This window comes from Tachypleus tridentatus, chromosome 10 (genome assembly GCF_004210375.1).
Source record: "Tachypleus tridentatus isolate NWPU-2018 chromosome 10, ASM421037v1, whole genome shotgun sequence".
NCBI lineage: Eukaryota > Metazoa > Arthropoda > Merostomata > Xiphosura > Limulidae > Tachypleus > Tachypleus tridentatus.
The window spans coordinates 75,066,090-75,084,869 of NC_134834.1; the positions used below are offsets into that span (position 1 = coordinate 75,066,090).

The 18,780-nt window shown below is 32.4% G+C and overlaps 1 protein-coding gene and 2 long non-coding RNA genes across 6 annotated transcripts in view; 2 read left to right on the forward strand and 1 right to left on the reverse strand.

Annotated features, from left to right (window-relative positions):
• The window catches only part of LOC143229600 (uncharacterized), a 46,669-nt gene that overhangs the window by 6,958 nt on the left and 20,931 nt on the right, over positions 1-18,780 (forward strand). The window lies entirely within an intron of this gene.
• Positions 11,904-15,252, forward strand: LOC143229599 (uncharacterized). The gene is made up of 2 exons (XM_076462159.1): positions 11,904-12,171; positions 14,790-15,252. Exons 1-2 carry the CDS (start codon positions 12,133-12,135, stop codon positions 15,054-15,056), a joined length of 306 nt encoding a protein of 101 aa, XP_076318274.1. The 5' UTR covers positions 11,904-12,132; the 3' UTR covers positions 15,057-15,252.
• LOC143229601 (uncharacterized) lies at positions 14,396-17,506 on the reverse strand. Its single transcript, XR_013015955.1, has 2 exons — positions 16,645-17,506; positions 14,396-15,045 (listed from the first exon to the last, which is right to left on the reverse strand). It is a non-coding gene; the product is annotated as an uncharacterized LOC143229601 (long non-coding RNA).

Here is an 18,780-nt window from a genome sequence, read left to right on the forward strand (position 1 = left end):
AATACTTTTTGTTCCTCCATCTGCTGGAACAGAAACTTTCCTGTTCATACAGCCTCTATTAATAATACTGTTTTCTAGGATACTGAAATGGTCAGAGGTTTAATACATTTTGTTCCTCCATCTGCTGCAACAGGAACTTTCCTGTTCACACAGCCTCTATTAATAATACTGTTTTCTAGGATACTGAAATGGTCATAGGTTTAATACTTTTTGTTCCTCCATCTGCTGCAACAGAAACTTTCCTGTTCATACAGCCTCTATTAATAATACTGTTTTCTAGGATACTGAAATGGTCAGAGGTTTAATAGATTTTGTTCCTCCATCTGCTGGAACAGAAACTTTCCTGTTCATACAGCCTCTATTAATAATACTGTTTTCTAGGATACTGAAATGGTCAGAGGTTTAATACATTTTGTTCCTCCATCTGCTGCAGGAACAGGAACTTTCCCTTGGTACATCAACTTTATAAGTATGGTACTACGAGAACTAACGTGATGATAAGTTGATAAGAGCATCAGACTCAGTTCTGCCCCACTAACTGGTAATGTAACAAATTTACAAGGACAACCTTTACAGAAGCTAGCTGAGGTGTGTTATGAAGAAACCGTAAAATTTGAGAGTAAATAAAGCCATAACACCAGTATTGATGAGTTTGAAGTTCTCGAGTCATAGGAGCCGGAGATGGATGGAAGGAACGGAGTCATTGTCCACCCACTTTCTTTAAAAAGGGCACTGCCCCCATTTTTAATAACCTGAACTAAGGAATGATATGTACTTTTAAAATAAAAAACAAGGACGGCAAACTAAAATTATATATTGACAATTCTTCAACACCTATGTGGTACCGAATTGTGATGTACTTCAACGTATCGCCGACTCATTTCAAATTGTTCGAAACCTGTACTGATCTTTGACAAAATAAAGGGGTCAAGCGCTTAAAAAAGGAAGGTATCACTTCAGTAAAAAGGGGTATTTATGTTTGCAGACCAGGAAAAATAAATTTCTCTACAATGTGTGTACTGTTAATTACAATACAGCATTTCCAATTTTATTTTATTAGTAAAAATAGAAAAAGTCCTGGTGATTAGGGGTATTGACTCACAATTTACAGATCACGGGTTCGAATCTCCATCTCCATTACATGATCGCATTTTCAGCCGTGGAAACATTATAAAATAACGATCAATCCCACTGTTTGCTAGTACAAAAGTAGCCCAAATATTGAGGGTATATGGTGTTGACTAACTGCCTTCCCTCTAATCTTTTACTGCTAAATTAAGGACGACAATCTACCGGACAAATGTGCCCCATAATTATCGATCATGCATCAGCATCCAAGGTGTCTCAACGATCGCAAATAGCCACGGGCCTAAAAATATAGAATATGTTAATTTTTTGAGACTGAACCAATTGAAATACGGTCACAGCAAACCCAACGTGGTTATTCCATAAGACACACATTCACAATCCATCTGGTATTCGTTCTTAGAATTCACTATGTTTCTATGTGGTTTAATCATCTGTCAGTATAGAAAGCGCGTGTGACTCAACTGCTGTATGAAAGTCAAGAACGAAAGAAAGAAAGTCACGTGCGTGTATTTTATATATATCCAGTTCAGAACATATTTTATCCCTGAAGATTATAATGACTATTTTATTATACAAATTTTATTTTGACTAAAAAATAGCAAAATATATGCACTTATAATGTAACTGGTTTTAAAACATAAAGTTTTGTAGATTTTATAGTTTAGAAAAACCATTTAACGTTACAAACCCAAAACCCAAAAATAAATCTCTTGTCTCTTTCGGGGCTTCGAATTCCTCCTAATTTAAAAAGACATAGTCGGATTGTAATTGTATGATCAGAATCACTATGCACCTCCTATAAACTTATACACTTAAATATACTTATATCTTACATATTACCCGGCGGTTAAGACACTCGCCTCGTAATCCGAGGGTCGCGGGTTCGAATTCCCGTCACACCAAACATGCTCGCCCTTTCAGCCGTGGGGGCGTTATGATGTTACGGTCAATCCCACTATTCGTTGATAAAAGAGTAGCCCAAGAGTTGGCGGTGGATGGTGATGACTAGCTGCCTTTCTTCTAGTCTTACACTGCTAAATAAGAGATGGTTAGCGCAGATAGCTCTGGAGTAGCTTTGCGCGAAATTCAAAAACAAACAAACAAATATATCTTATATACTTAAAAATGATAATTTAATTTGTTCCTTGTTATAGCTTATTTGCGCGAAATTCAAAACAAACCAAACCAAACCCTAAGTGTGATGTACTGCTACTGCGATTATTGCCTACGTATGGTGCGCTACTGCGTTTATTGTCTATGGGTGATGTACTACTGTGATTATTGCCTGCTTATAATGTACCTATTGCCTATGAGTGATGTGTAATACCTCTGTTACAGCATATTTCTGCGATTATTGCCTACGTGTGGTGTATTACTCCAATTATTGCGTATGTGGGATGTTCTACTGCGATTATTGCCCATGTATGTTGCGTAAGTGTTATTATTGCCTATGGGTGATGTACGACTACGATCATTGTCTGTGTATAGTGTATTACTTCGATTCTTGTCTATGTATGATGTAGTGCCATGATTATTGCATCTGTATACTGCTATTATTAGCTATTTGTGGTGCAATAGTGCGATTATTATTGCTTTCAATATGAAGCCTTTCTACTCCAAATATTATTATTTGTTTTATTTTTTTGCTATGCCACTATTCGATTTTCACCTGGAAAAGACTCCAGGTAATACGATTCTATTATTTGTTTTGAATGAAAATGGAGAGTTACCTCGAAGATGATTATTTAAGCAGGAAAAAAATTCAATTTAGATAAAACTGCTGTTTAGTTTAGGTGTTTTTTCGGATGAGTGATGCTTTTTAAATCGGCATACCTAGATACCGTTTGTCTTAGATATCCTTGGGTTGGGCGTAACATACACTAAAAATAATATAATATTATCCCTTTATTCTTGCATTACTGTCTGGTTTAATAGTTTTCTGTAAGCTCGTGTAAGTTATCTTACAAAACAGTATAATATTATTTATTCACAAAAAAATACAACAATAAAATATTTGAAGCAGTTACGTAAAAACATCAAAATATCTACCCCCCCACACACACACACACAAATATGACAAATATATTACAGGACAAATTATATACAAACGGATAAAGTAAAATTAATATTTTATGCTCAATTTGACACACGCCAGTTTACTGTAGTTCGCCAATGTTACCTTATCCAGTGTTAGACCTTATTGTTTTGTTAACTAACGAAATAAAATAATAATTAAAAGTGTATTATTAAGCAACGTTAAAATGTACTTTCTGTCACCGACTGTATTATTAAACAACGTTATAATGTACTTTCTGTCACCGACTGTATTATTAACAAACGTTTAAATGTACTTTCTCTTATTGAATGTATTATTAACAAACGTTTAAATGTACTTTCTCTTATTGAATGTATTATTAACCAGCGTTTAAATGTACTTTCTCTCATTGAATGTATTATTAACAAGTATCTGTGATTAATGGAATTATTAATAAGTGTACAAGTAAAGAAAAAATATTATAAATAACTTTTTCAAAAAATATAATAAATATATAGAAATGGTTAACATCAATGTTCCAAAAACAATGCAAATAAAGTAACAAATATTGCACTTGTATTATCCTTACATAATAACAGAGTGTAGTAGAACATTAACAGACAAAACTGGATAAATTAAACTTAATTATTATTGAATAGTTATATATATCAGTATCTGTTAATTCTGCTTGTGTTTTCATGTAGGGATAATGCAAATGCTATCCCTACTATCTCGTATGCACTGGTTTTGAGCGATTAACATTAAAGATTCTTACATTTACTTCCTTTACTTGTTTGTTTCTTTTTTATGCAGTGTTTCAGTAAGCATAGGAAGGTTATTCCTGTAACGAAGTTCTAAATACACTGAGGTTCCAACTGTAATATTTATAGTTTATCTATTATTGTCCGGTAATTCCTGTTTCACCCTACCTTTAAGCAAATTACATTAATAAGCAGCCAATAAATTGTTTACTAGTTGATAAAGATATCAATGATTGTTTTTAAGTAAATGATTATTGTAAATGAAAGATTAATTAGGGCTGAGATGAGGTTTGAATTAATGATTATGAACATATTTTTTGTGTTTGTAAAGTTAAAACTAACCTTTTCTAAGCAATATTTCAAATTTTTCTGTACATAAAATCAAGCAATATTTTCAGCGGTACCTTATTAAAAACATTTTTAGGTGATGTGATTTCGTGATCTATCATCACGGTATCAAAGCTGTCCCCATTTGTCAGTTGCAATGATTGCAATTGTGCATGCTTGGAACAAAAAGTTCTGCATGTAGGTCTGACGTTTGTGCATTGATTGTCTCGTCAACCACATTGTTTCTGTTGGAACAGTGGTCACGTTTTGAGTGGAATCTCTGTATGATTCTCCTTAATTGTAATAAGCCTAATTCTACAAAACTGTAGACAGCATTGTGGCCCACTGCAAATATAATCAGTGTAATCCTAAAAACTGTAGACAGCATTGTGGTCCACTGCAAATATAATCGGTGTAATCCTAAAAACTGTAGTCAAACAATGTGTTGCCCAATATTATTCTAATAATCCAAATTCTAAGACATTCTAGCCAATCAATATATGTCTTAATATAGCAGTAATAAATCTAATTCAAAGGTACTGTATCTAAACAAGTGTAATTTATAAATGCAGTAAGTTAAATTCTAGGAAAAAATCGTATGAAAAGACAACGATTTTTCATAGCTTCATTGAGTTGAATTTCTATAAGAAACGTATAATTAAGCACTTAATTATTTATGGGTGAGCAGTTAGACCTCCCTCTTGTCTGACACGCCACCAGAGATCGCCACACGTGTCGACCTCAGGCAATAGGGAGGTGAGGGGAAGTGTAAAGACGATGACATAATAATTACTCAAATTGTCACTAAAGGTCATTACTAGGCCACCTTGACAGACGAAAATGGAACCAAAATCATAATTAATGGCTAGATATAATACAGTCAGTTTAAGTGTAAATCACTAATTTTTTGTTCTATATTTAATCACAATTTTTAATTTTCTAGGCCTTTTATATGCAAATCACTTATCATCCTGAAAAGGACTTATTGTTTCACTAGTTTATCTTTATGCTATTCTAAGAGTATTGTTTCAATAACGAGAGATTAACATGCCAATAAAGTCTAGATTTAATTACATGTAAAACTATTATTGATTTACTATAATAAAAAAATATTTCATTTTAACATTTATGTTCACTTAAAACAAATAACGCTTTCTTTTCTACCAACGAAAAATTCCATTGCCGTACATATCGTTCAAAATTATTAGTTTTCAAAATGAACGAAAACACTAATTATAAATAAAATTATTATTTCAAAGATTTTTCGTAACATATATTATATTTTCACTTAAAATTATACAATCCATTCACATTAATTCACATCCAACATGTGTATTAAGCATCATAGTTTATACACTCACTGTATGTATATGTGAATGTGTTTTCTTATAGCAAACCCACATTGGGCTATCTGCTGAGGCTACCAATGGGAATCGAACCTCTGATTTTAGCGTTGTAAATCCGTAGACTTACCGCTGTACCAGCGGGAGACGAACTTACTCTATTAGTTTTCATACAGATTGGTTCATTGCAACCAACTCGGCATGTAACATTTTATATGTTTTTTATACGATAGTTAATAACTGTTGTACTTTAAAACAAAAACGTATCATATATTCCTGTTAGTATTGTTAAGCACCGTTAGAAATGACAAAGGTCATCACGTGGCCGCCTTCTCTACACACGTCTACATATATTTATTGTTTTTATCGGTATGTAAAGTAAAAGAATTGTGTTTACCTACTTGTATGTTTACCTACTTGTGTGTTTACCTACTTGTATGTTTACGTACAAAAACTTTAAAGTATAGCGAACATTACATTTGTGTAGAAGATACATGATTATATAGAAACAATATATCTATAACGGACTTGTTCAACTTTTATTTTAATAAAGGTTGTCTACCATATTAATCACCTCTTCTTTTAGTAAAACCGTGAGTCAGATAGAGTGTTCTACATTCAAACAAAAACGTTATGTGTTTAGCGAACACAAAAGTTCAAAGGCTTTTCTAAAACTTGACGTCCTACTCTGTATATTTTCTAAAGCCAAAGTTTATTGAGCTGGTCAGTGGTCTTGAATATCAAACACGTGACTCGTACCAGGAATAAGCTCAAAGGGGTAAACTATGGACTATATGCAGCTATTAAAAAAATGTTCTGCTAGACAAAGATGTAACAAGAAGTTTTTGACATAGTTTCTTCAAACTAAACTTTTATCACTAAAACTTAATTCACTTCAACTAATTTTCGCCTTGTAAAAATACACGCGTTGAAAGTTATATGCAAAGATTACGTTGTTGTCTTTTAAATTAAGGTAATATTAATTTCTCTTTTGAAACCTCGTTTGAGTTAATTATTTTAATATTTTAAGGAATTTCGTAATACATATATATGCATATATCATCGTTGTTATAAATATTCGAATTTTTCATAGAACCTGTCTTTATAAATGTGTGTACAGTTTAAATACTGATCCATGCGTTGCACTATTTCTAATAATCTACAACGAATGGTATTCAAAGAAGCCTATCTTGAACAATTAAGGCTTAAGATTTCTTTCATTTGCATTGGTTTAACATGCAAAATAATAGTAATGGTAAAGTTGGGAGGCCAGACGTACTTAGAGAACAAATGCTTTTGAAAATCTATTTAATAATTCCTTGTCAAGTAGAGAGGTTTAAGGGGTCTTACTTCGCTGAACAGAGTTTAGATACAACAGAATATTCAGTATATCAAAATGTGAACTTATGAGGGGCAGCTCGTAACAAAAAGATATTCAAGCTACGATTTTCTGACCTCAAGTACTCCTTGTGCGTCTCTGAAACTCGCAGCATCGTATAAGGGAAAATATTCCTGGCACGTCTTACAATACTGCGTGTGTAGAAAGACAAAACACTTCCCGCTAACTATTGGACTTGCCTAGCTTTATCCAGAACAAGAGAACTTCTCAATAGTTCACATCTTTAAATGACACTTGCTTACAAAGGAAAATATTTCTTTTTAACATTCGATTTGCCTAGCTTTATCCTGATCACAAAAAACTTCGATATATATATATATCTCGCATCTTCACATGCGATTGGTATAGAGATTATAATACTTACTTACAATTACACGACCTTTTTATTGGCTTAATCTCATCACAGAAAGTTTTTAACAACTTTACCTAACCAGTATATAAAAAGAATCACGTTTTAATTTTTGTTTTATTTAGTTTGATTTTAACCACAACAAAATTTTCTTTACCTTCACCTTAAATACGTACGAAGAGAAAAGTACTTACTTTGCGCACGTAATTTGACTGTTTTGCTTCCTAACAAAATACTTATAATCAATCTAATTTTCAGTCGCTGGCTATAATAAAATATTTGAAGTGAATAGAATTCTACCCATTTCTGTAGACATATAAATGTATACGTCTCTATGTAGAGACATGTTTGGGAAAACAAAGTCAAATAAGAAATACAATTCTATAAAAAAGTCAAATAAAAAACACAATTCTACAAAAAAAAGTCAAATAAGAAATAGCATTCTACAAAAAAAGTCAAATAAGAAACACAATTCTACAAAAAAGTCAAATAAGAAATAGGATTCTACAAAAAAAAGTCAAATAAGAAATAGGATTCTACAAAAAAAGTCAAATAAGAAACACAATTCTACAAAAAAGTCATATAAGAAGCACAATTCTACAAAAAAAGTCAAATAAGAAATATAATTCTATAAAAAAGTCAATAAAAAGTAAAATAAGTCGAACAAGAAATACAATTCTATAAAAAGTCAAATAAAAAATACAATTCTATAAAAAGTCAAACAAGAAATACAATTCTATAAAAAGTCAAACAAGAAATACAATATAAAAGTCAAATGAAAATTCTCTAAAAAGTCAAACAAGAAATACAAATCTACAAAAAAAGTCAAATAAGAAATGCAATTCTCTAAAAAAAGTCAAATAAAAAATACAATTCTATAAAAAGTCAAACAAGAAATACAATTCTATAAAAAGTCAAACAAGAAATACAATTCTACAAAAAAGTCAAATAAGAAATGCAATTCTCTAAAAAAAGTCAAACAAGAAATACAATTCTATAAAAAGTCAAACAAGAAATACAGTTATGTCGAAAAGAAATACAAATAAAAGTCAAATAAAAAATACAATTCTATAAAAAGTCAAACAAGAAATACAATTCTATAAAAAGTCAAACAAGAAATACAATTCTATAAAAAGTCAAACAAGAAATACAATTCTATAAAAAGTCAAATAAGAAATACAATTCTATAAAAAGTCAAACAAAAAATACAATTCTATAACACGTTTCGTGCACTTTTTTGTCTTTTATTTCTATCACACAGTCTTCAAGCCTAACCTTCACCACAACAAACAGTAAATAAAAACTATTAAACCTGTTTTGATATTCTCCGTTAACAAACTTATTTACTTTTTCTCAATAAAATTATTAGTTACTTACCAAACCATTTCTTTATTTTAATTGTTCAGAGTATACTCACTATCCTACCTGTTACCTGTTTCTTATTTTGTAACATGGTTAACTAGAAGTATGTTTGTTTCTTCAGGATCTCTTTTGATATTTTCTAATCTATTTTTGTTACATCAATTGGTCTTCATCAGCCTACTTATTTATAACTAAGTGTATTATAACCTGTTAGAGTACACTACTTATTTATATATATATAACTAAGTGTATTATAACCTTGTTAGAGTACGCTACTTATTTATATATATATAACTAAGTGTATTATAACCTTGTTAGAGTACACTACTTATTTATATATTTATAACCTTGTTAGAGTACACTACTTATTTATAACTAAGTGAATTATAACCTTGTTAGAGTACACTACTTATTTATAACTAAGTGAATTATAACCTTGTTAGAGTACACTACTTATTTATAACTAAGTGTATTATAACCTTGTTAGAGTACACTACTTATTTATAACTAAGTGTATTATAACCTTGTTAGAGTACACTACTTATTTATAACTAAGTGTATTATAACCTGTTAGAGTACACTACTTATTTATATATATATAACTAAGTGTATTATAACCTGTTAGAGTACACTACTTATTTATATATATATAACTAAGTGTATTATAACCCTGTTAGAGTACACTACTTATTTATATATATATAACTAAGTGTATTATAACCTTGTTAGAGTGCACTACTTGTGACTTTACACGCTTAACAGTTATACTCAGCATTGTTACCCTGCTAGTCGATTACTAACCAACTTATTTCTACATACGCTCATCAGATGACCACTACGCTATCCTTGGTTCCATATTTACCTTATTCGGTGCTCACAGTTTTACTAGTTTCTAAATATGATAATCAGTTGAATACTAGGCTATTCTTGGTTCCATATTTACCTTATTCGGTGCTCACAGTTCTCCTAGTTTCTACATATGATCATCAGTTGAATACTAGGCTATCCTTGGTTCCATATTTACCTTATTTGGTGGTCACAGTTTTACTAGTTTTGTAACCCTCTTAGTAACTAACCCACTATTCTTCATGAAATCATTATCTACTCACTTAGCTGCTTCTTCATTCCATGATAACCTTCTTTTATTAATTATTCATCAGTTTACTTGTTTGTTGATATTCCGTTAATTACTCTCCAATTTACTTCTTTGTTGATACTCTGTTAATTATTCACCAGTTTACATGTTTGTTGATACTTTGTTAATTACTCTCCAATTTACTTTTTTGTTGATACTCTTTTAATTATTCACCAGTTTATTTCTTTGTTGATACTCTTTTAATTACTCACCAGTTTACATGTTTGTTGATACTATGTTAATTACTCTCCAATTTACTTCTTTGTTGATACTCTGTTAATTATTCACCAGTTTACTTGTTTGTTGATACTCTGTTAATTATTCACCAGTTTACTTCTTTGTTGATACTCTGTTAATTACTCACCAGTTTACTTGTTTGTTGATACTTTGTTAATTACTCACCAGTTTACATGTTTGTTGATATTCTGTTAATTACTCACCAGTTTACATGTTTGTTGACACTATGTTAATTACTCTCGAATTTACATGTTTGTTGATATTCTGTTAATTACTCACCAGTTCACTAGTTTCTACTCAGAGCCATACTTATCATTCCACTTGTTGTTCTTTATTGTGGTTTATTTCTTATTCACTAGTCCATCTGTTTCTTCGTATCTGTGTTAGATACTGTCCGCTCTACTTAGTTTCATCAAGTGTTCTTAGTTGTTATTTCCTAGTTTACTCCATATTTGTTTATTTCTTCATAATCTAACTACTTATTCGTTTGTTTACTTGTTATTTCTCTTAATAACTTTATTGTAGTTTAACATGGTTCATTGGCAACCTTTATAATTACCAGCCTATGTGTTTCTTCATTTAGTTTTAATTTACACAACAGACAATTTTACCTGCCTTTGTTTCTTTGCTAGTTACTTGTTTGCCCTTCATTAGTTTACTTTCTGCCTTCATAAGCTGTTTAGTTACTCAGTAAAATACATGTTTTTCCTTCATAATCTTACAAATCAATCATCAGTGTTGTGTATTATTAAATTACCTCTTCATTTTCTTTATAATCCACATAATTACCAGTATACATGTTCGTCCATTACACCTAGTTATCAATATACATGTTCGTGCATTACACCTAGTTATCAATATACATGTTCGTGCATTACACCTAGTTATCAATATACATGTTCGTGCATTACACCGAGTCACCAGTATACATGTTCGTGCATTACACCTAGTTATCAATATACATGTTTGTGCATTACACCGAGTTACCAGTATACATGTTCGTGCATTACACCTAGTTATCAATATACATGTTCGTCCATTACACCTAGTTATCAATATACATGTTTGTGCATTTCACCGAGTTACCAGTATACATGTTCGTGCATTACACCTAGTTATCAATATACATGTTTGTGCATTACACCGAGTTACCAGTATACATGTTCGTGCATTACACCTAGTTACCAGTATACATGTTCGTGTATTATGTTAGTTATTTTCTTAATTTCGTTTCTCTCTTCACGCAGTTTGTTTTATTTTTACAAACTTGCTTTTGTTTTATTTTTACCTGTAGGATTTAATTTTCGGACAAACCTGCACGAGGTCTGTCTTAAAACAACTTTCCTAACTTGAACTGATAGACTAGAAAACAAACGACTAGCTGATAGCACGTAGGTCTGACCGAATTATGGAATTTAACTTTCACTAATAAAGCATACCCTGACTCTGAAGTGCAAAGCTCGTTCAACAAGCAATGTAGCTTAGTCTATCCACCATCACTGATTCACACTCGGTTTAGCTACTTACTTATTTCATTATATTATATTTTAAGGCCTAAGTTTACTTATTCCAACGGTTTACTAATAATAAACACAAAAGATAATCTATAACAGCTTAAGGAAATGTTAAATCCATCAGTGATGACGGCATGAAATTAGCTCGCTCTAAATTTATTCTATATTTAAGTCAGACACTTTATTTTAGATAATTTTAATATCAATATAGTCTTAGATAAAGTAGCATTTTTAATATCATTGTTGCTGAATAATATTGTAGGAAGTAACTTAAAACGTCAGACTAGCATTACGTGGTAACTCTCACGATATACATGTGAGACAGAAAACACGGAACCCACTAATTACCATGTTATGTAACCACGCTAACGAGGAATATGCCAACAACGCATCATTGAGTTTTATCCCGAGGGTTATCATTCATATCATACTAGCAGGCTGGTGGTCTCTTTCGGCTGAGGGGGTAGGCAGGCATGGAGATAAGCACCTCTCTACGCGGGAGAAAAAGCCTCTTTGACCGTTGAGCATGCCGTTGTCAAGGAAGAGCAGAGCGATATAGGAGTTCCTTGGTTAGCAACATCATGTCCTCACCGCTGGTGTTATATAGTGTTCATCTTCGCGTAAGTATTCGGTTTCAGATTAATGGGTATTAGCAGTATCATTTACTATCCATTTAGTGTAATTCTAAGTTTTTAAGACTAACGAGCTGTTGTATGTAACTTCTCTTAATAAACCACTGTTTGTTCTTTTCTCCTCCTTACACTCAACCAAATCAAAAGTTCTGTTTTTTAAGCACCGTCTCGTTAGTGTTAACATTGATACTACTAAACGTATAATGGGCGTCTAATTACTGTAGCCATACAGAGCTTACGCATAAAAGTAGTTTGTGCGATGCAGGTTTCTAAAGGAATTGTTCTCTACTTAAACTTTTACAAACTGTACTTTATTTTTTACGCGCTGATCTGTCGTTTTAATAGTTTTGTACACGTGCTATACAAGACTGGCAAAATATTATATTTTCAGAAATTTATTGTGTAAAAAAATGTTTCCTAAAAAGGCTTGATAGCGTTCTTGAGAGTATTTTAATATTATTTATTATTATTTTTAATATTATTTTTAAATATAGACACGTTCCTTCAAAATGAAAAGAAACCAAAAACGGGTGTAAACCAAAAATCCGAATTTGTCCCTTGCTGAAAGAATGGTAGAAATCTTTAAACTTTCTCCCTTAGATCATGCATATATATGTCTATTACGTAGAAAGAGAATACCTAATTATGTCTATATGTATATAGTAGCTAACAGGTCGTGTAATTTAAAAAGACAAGAACTAATATTTCATTCCTCCTTGATAAGAAAAAATATTACATACATAAGATATTAATCACACCCTCACTATGATATAATGAAATAACCTTTCTTCTGATGTACTTAACCTATAGTCGCTCCTAAGATTCTTAAATAATATTTAATATTTACATCATTTATCCTATGTGAAGATGCAAAATTAGATGTTTTACACAACAAATCTGATTTCAATCTACCCATTATAACTATTATATCGTTCAAAAGGCCAAAGAAATAGTTGTAAAAACTCTACAGATAACGTACCTCTTCCACTAATGCCCGGCATGGCCAAGTGGATTAAGACGTTTGACTCCTAATCTGACGGTGGCGGGTTCGAATCTTGGTCGCACCAAACAAGCTCGCTTCTTAGCCATGGGGGCGTTATAATGTGTCGGTCAATCCCATTATTCGTTGGTAAAAGGATAGCCCAAGAGTTGGCGGTGGGTGGTGATGACTAGCTGCCTTCCCTCTAGTCTTATACTGTTAAATTAGGGACAACTAGCGCAGATAGCCCTCGAGTAGCTTTGCGCGAAATTCAAAACAAACACAAACCTCTTCCACTAAGGTACCTAGTGTTTAATACCAAGAAGTCAGTTTCAAGTACTCTAGTACAATTTATAATAAAAAATGCAAATATAAAAGCTACGTCTCCAAACTCATTTGACCCGGCATGGCCAGGTTGTTATGGCAATCGATTTGTAATTTGAAGGTCGTAGGTTCGAATCCCCCTCTCACCAAACATGTTCGACCTTTCAGCCGTGAGGGGCGTTATACTTTGATGGTTAATTCCACTATTCGCTGGTAAAAGAATAGACCAAGAGTTGGTGGTGGGTGGTGATGATTAGTTGCTTTCCGGCTCGCCTTACATTGATAAATTAGGGATGACTAGCGCAGATAGCCCTCTTGTAGTTTTTGCGTGAAATTGAAAAACAAACAAATCAAACTCATTTTTTAAATGAACAGAATTGTGAGTTCTGAGTATTTTCTGATGATATATAGGACAACCATTTCAAACGGAAAGATACGACTTTTCAAATTGAACGGCCCCATACGTCCTCAGTTTCTTTGTTTGACAGCTGGAAGTAACATACAATATGACATAAATGTTAACATCATTCACAAGACGATTTCCGTATATATATGATGAAAATAATATAAGCTCCAGAAATACACTACTTAATTTTTATAAAGTTTCCACCACTTTGTTAGATGTAATACTTTAGAACTTGTTAACGACAGAAATGTTTTCTGTAAAAACATTATTTAATAATTGAATGATTTAACCTTTGAAAGGTTGAACAAGTAACTTTTTCTCCTAATTTAGTGTATTCACGTTTATTTGGATAACTGTCATCTTCTATTTGATATATGACAATAAATCTGTTGGGGAATTGTCATAGTTTATGAGATCAACTGGGATAACACGTCTTAATAAAACTAATAACGTAATGATAATAATAATAAGTACTCTTAACCTATCCTAAACATTATACAGTGTGATAGTTTCAAACATGATTTATTATGCTGTAAATATATACAAGTAATTGGTATATACTTAAGTACAATAATTTTGTACAAGGTTTCTGGTTTATTTTTAGTAGCCATGGTCTCAAGATACTGACTGAAACATACACGTTTCTTGCAAACTAATGATTTCTGTTACTAAATCACTAATGTAACAGAAACTTCATTCGTTGTTTTGACAAGAGTTTAAGTAAGATAAATTAAATGTTTGATTTACTAATTAGCTTTATTTAAAGGAACCTTTTTGAACCATAATCAATTGAAATTACTTAGCAGTCTTCAATCAGAATACTCCTCTGAAACTCATCAAGTAAGCTTCACATCTGTATATTGTTATTTTTTCAAAATACATAATCTCTCGATTTAGCATCAACAGAAGCTCAAGATGTCTTTTACTGTCAGAAGTGTTTGCACTGTTGTTATGCTGTCTTTTCTCTTCTGGCTATTGGAAATGTATGTGGACAAGAGAAAAACCCAGAAGGCGCTACTCAAGAGAACCACTTGCATTGGAAGAAGTGTTCTCGGTCGGCTTCAGTTTGAACCAAGTGGAAATCAAGTGTCGTTAGCTCGTGCTTCCGCGAATGTTGTCCACGTTCATCATCCAACTTCTATAGCTTCAGTTTCTAGAAGATGAAAATCGACGGCGTTGAGACCGTACGGCTTACATCTAACCAGCCATCTTCAAATAAGTTGATAATCTATATCGAAAACCTAAAACAATTCACTAAATCCTATACATTTTCAAGACCATCGAGAAACGAGGTATTTCGTCAGATTTTAACTTTTTCTAAAGTTTAAAAGACAATTGAATAATGGTTAACTAAGGAAAAGGGGGGAATCACACTTTTATTTATAGTAATTTAAAATGTTCGTAAGCTTCGCTAGGTTCGAACTTGATTATGTAGTCTGTTCTTAATGAGACAGCTCCCATCAATATGTCGGCTTTTCTGTTTCATATAATTATCTTAATCCTGTTTCACGTTGTAACAACTGAACTGGCAAAGAGGAATTATTTTTTTGTGTTTCTCAGGTATAGCGCAGCAAAGAGTTTTAGAAATGTTACCATGATGTTCTCCCACAGTAAGTGGATTTCAAAAATTTCGGTGAAAGAGATCTTTCTAGAAATGAGCACAAAGCAGTCGGTGAGATCGTCAGATGTGTTACATAGACTTGATTCGAAAAAGGGATCATAGTGATTTATTGAATATATTCATTTCAATGGTACTACAATCCTTACAACAAACATCACATTGCGTGGTAACCGTTTCATTAGTTGCTATTCCACTAGAGTAAGTATCATAGTCAATTCTTGCAAAGTAAGAAGCTCTTACTTGTCAGTAAGATGGCATTAAGGCCATGTGAGGCAATTATACTTTATACTTTTAAACAGTGGTAATATATAAAAAATACTAAGGTGTAGTTACACTGACTATATTATTTTTCCTTTTGTTAAAACTTTTGTATGGAAATTCATGGCACGTTGTCAACGTAAAGCTTGTACGGCATTAGGCAAAAACATATTAAAAACCAAACATGTTCATATTTGCCTCACATGAACCTTTATTTGTTTATGACACTGCAACAACTAGTACCTATTAATCAGGCCCAGCATGACCAGGTGGTTAAGGCACTCGACTTCTAATCTAAGGATCGCGGGTTCAAATCCGCGTCATATCAAACATTCTCGCCATTTCAGCCAAGGGGGCTTTCTAATGTGACGGTCAATCTCACTATTCGTTTTTAAAATAGTAGCCTGTGAGTGATGATGAATAGCTGCCTTTCCTCTAGTCTTACACTGCTAAATTAGGGGTGGTTAGGGCAGATAGCCCTCGTGTGGCTTTGCGCGTGATTCAAAACCTTTTAAGCACTTTTTTATGTTTAATGAATGAAAGTAGGTAAAAGAACGTGTGCTACTACAAACGTTACTCTGAGAAATCAGTTTCAGCAACATTTGCTTAACAAACAAACAAAACGTGAACGATTGTACAATGTTAAAATTTTTTTCTTAACACAAAACAAAGACTCCAAAGAGGGAATATTTGTAAAAGAATATAACTCGTAATTGGATAATATTTTATTTAAATAAAGTTTAATATATTTGTAACCACGGTTTTTCGTTATTATGATTCTCTTAAAATTACTGTTTTTATGTAATAAGTATAATACCACATCAACAGTTTTAAATGTATTAAATGATAGTTATAGAGTAAAACCTAACATACCTTAGTAAAGTCTTTGTTTACGACGTTACAATTCTTGATTTTTTTGAAGTTTCTCGTATATCTCTTGAAAGTTTTTTTTCTTCTTTTGGCATGTATTAACACGAATATGCATGCATAACTTCTGATTAATTATTTGGTCGTTCTGTAAAGCATTGGTACTCTTGGATTGAATTTAAGAAATTTAAAACTTTTTTTTTCATTTGGGATCTTTCAAGACTATTCAACAGAGCTCAAGCAACATGAAAAGTATAAATACACCAGATATCATTTGGGATCTTTCAAGACTATTCAACAGAGCTCAAGCAATATGAAAAGTATAAATACACCAGATATCATTTGGGATCTTTCAAGACTATTCAACAGAGCTCAAGCAATATGAAAAGTATAAATACACCAGATATCATTCGAGTAGAAAGATCTCGTGAGGTATTTGAAAGGGTGTTGTAGTACTAGCGGAACTAGAACAGGAAAACAAGTGCACGAGTTTCCTTCATTAAAGGAGTAGAAGACGACGCCGTCTTCCCAGGCTTCATTTTATATTCACGGCACAAAACATCAAATTACTCTGGCCTTTATTACAATCGTCTATGGGCGTCGTACTTGGCATGCTTCAACGTTGGGTGGAAGTGGAAAATAGGTTCTAGCGTGGAAGCTCGGTGAAGTGCTCTGATGAAAAGCTGATCACTGAAGGGCTCTTGAGGCAACACTCGAAGAGCGGGTCCCAGGACTGAGTTACCAGACCTCAGAGTTCTGTGAATCTTATCGACGCAGCTGCCTAGTCCAAACGAACCATGTTGAAGAACGGTTTGTAGATGAAGTACCAGTGTAATAGAAAAGTTTTCATTTTTCTCATTCCATTCACTTAAACTGTTCCAGCTGTTGTGACTGTTGTTAGCGAGTTCCTTGCATAAGAAATGATTTTTCCACCGGTTTTTTTTAACACAGTCTCACTGCAAGTAAGTACAGGAGTGGTTATTTTGTTCGAGCAACTTCTGATTCAGTTAAGTGAGGAGGTCTGTGGCGACAAAGAAATTAATCATAGAGTTAACAGTGTGTTTACTGAGGCTATGTCAAGCAGTCGCTACAAATGCAGTCAACATTAAATAAATTTGTCCTGGTATTTTAATAGCGTCGAAACTCTATTTCTTTAAACGTTAGTTAAAAGTATTTTTCATATTTCAGGTTTTTCTCTTTTATAAATTTCTATAATCTTAATTTGAGACTAGTGAGATATAAACATGATACTGAAACACAACATATTGAATATTAATAATATTAGCCACTTTCAGTTAATTATGTTATGATACGTTATGAATAATGTAAATTTTGAAGGAAAATATTTTTATAATAAATGATAATTAATATATTTTCCAACCAGGTTTTCCACAAAACATGTTTCTGGATCAGTAGCCAGGGTCAAAACCTTACAGATGATTCAAACTTTAGCTACCTTAGTGTGGAGAACTACCTCTTAGACCACTTATATCACACAACTTATATATGGTTAGAAGTATATGGACTAATAGTAAACATTAAAACCAAACATGGATAGGGAATGTTAGCTGCCTTTGAACCGTATGAGATATAATGGTGAGAACTAACGCTTAGACCATAGGACAACAGATATATCATTACCAATCAATCGATTTAATATATTGTTCGAGTAAATGTTTCCATGACTGCTTATATGATTTAGACATATTTGAAAAAAAATAGTGAAAAGTATTTTTCTAACAGTATATTATACTAATGTTTAACACCTGAAGCAAGAATAGATAGTGAAGTAATGCAAAGTGAACTAAGCTCACATACGTCTTACATAAGATCAGATGATTACTTGTAATGTATGTTGAACTACGTGACTTTGTGGAATCAGCAAGGCAATATAATAGTTAGTTCATAAACATGTAGTCAGAAAAAAACGTAATGCATGTGGTCAGAAATAACGTAATGCATGTGGTCAGAAATAACGTAATGCATGTAGCTCTTATGAGGAAGGAGCAAATAATAAGCAACGATTTTTTTTTCTAAACGCTGTTTTGTACTCAATAGATCGATATTAGTTTCGAAATACTAGTAACATGTACAGTGTTACTGTTGAACTTTTAGTGAAAATGGTTGGTATTTTGTTGGTGG

Coding starts and splice junctions, on each gene's coding strand:
- LOC143229599 (XM_076462159.1), top strand. CDS start 12,133: ATGTCCTCACCGCTGGTGTTATATAGTGTTCATCTTCGC. Junction 12,172..14,789: donor TATATAGTGTTCATCTTCGC/GTAAGTATTCGG, acceptor CTCTCGATTTAG/CATCAACAGAAGCTCAAGAT.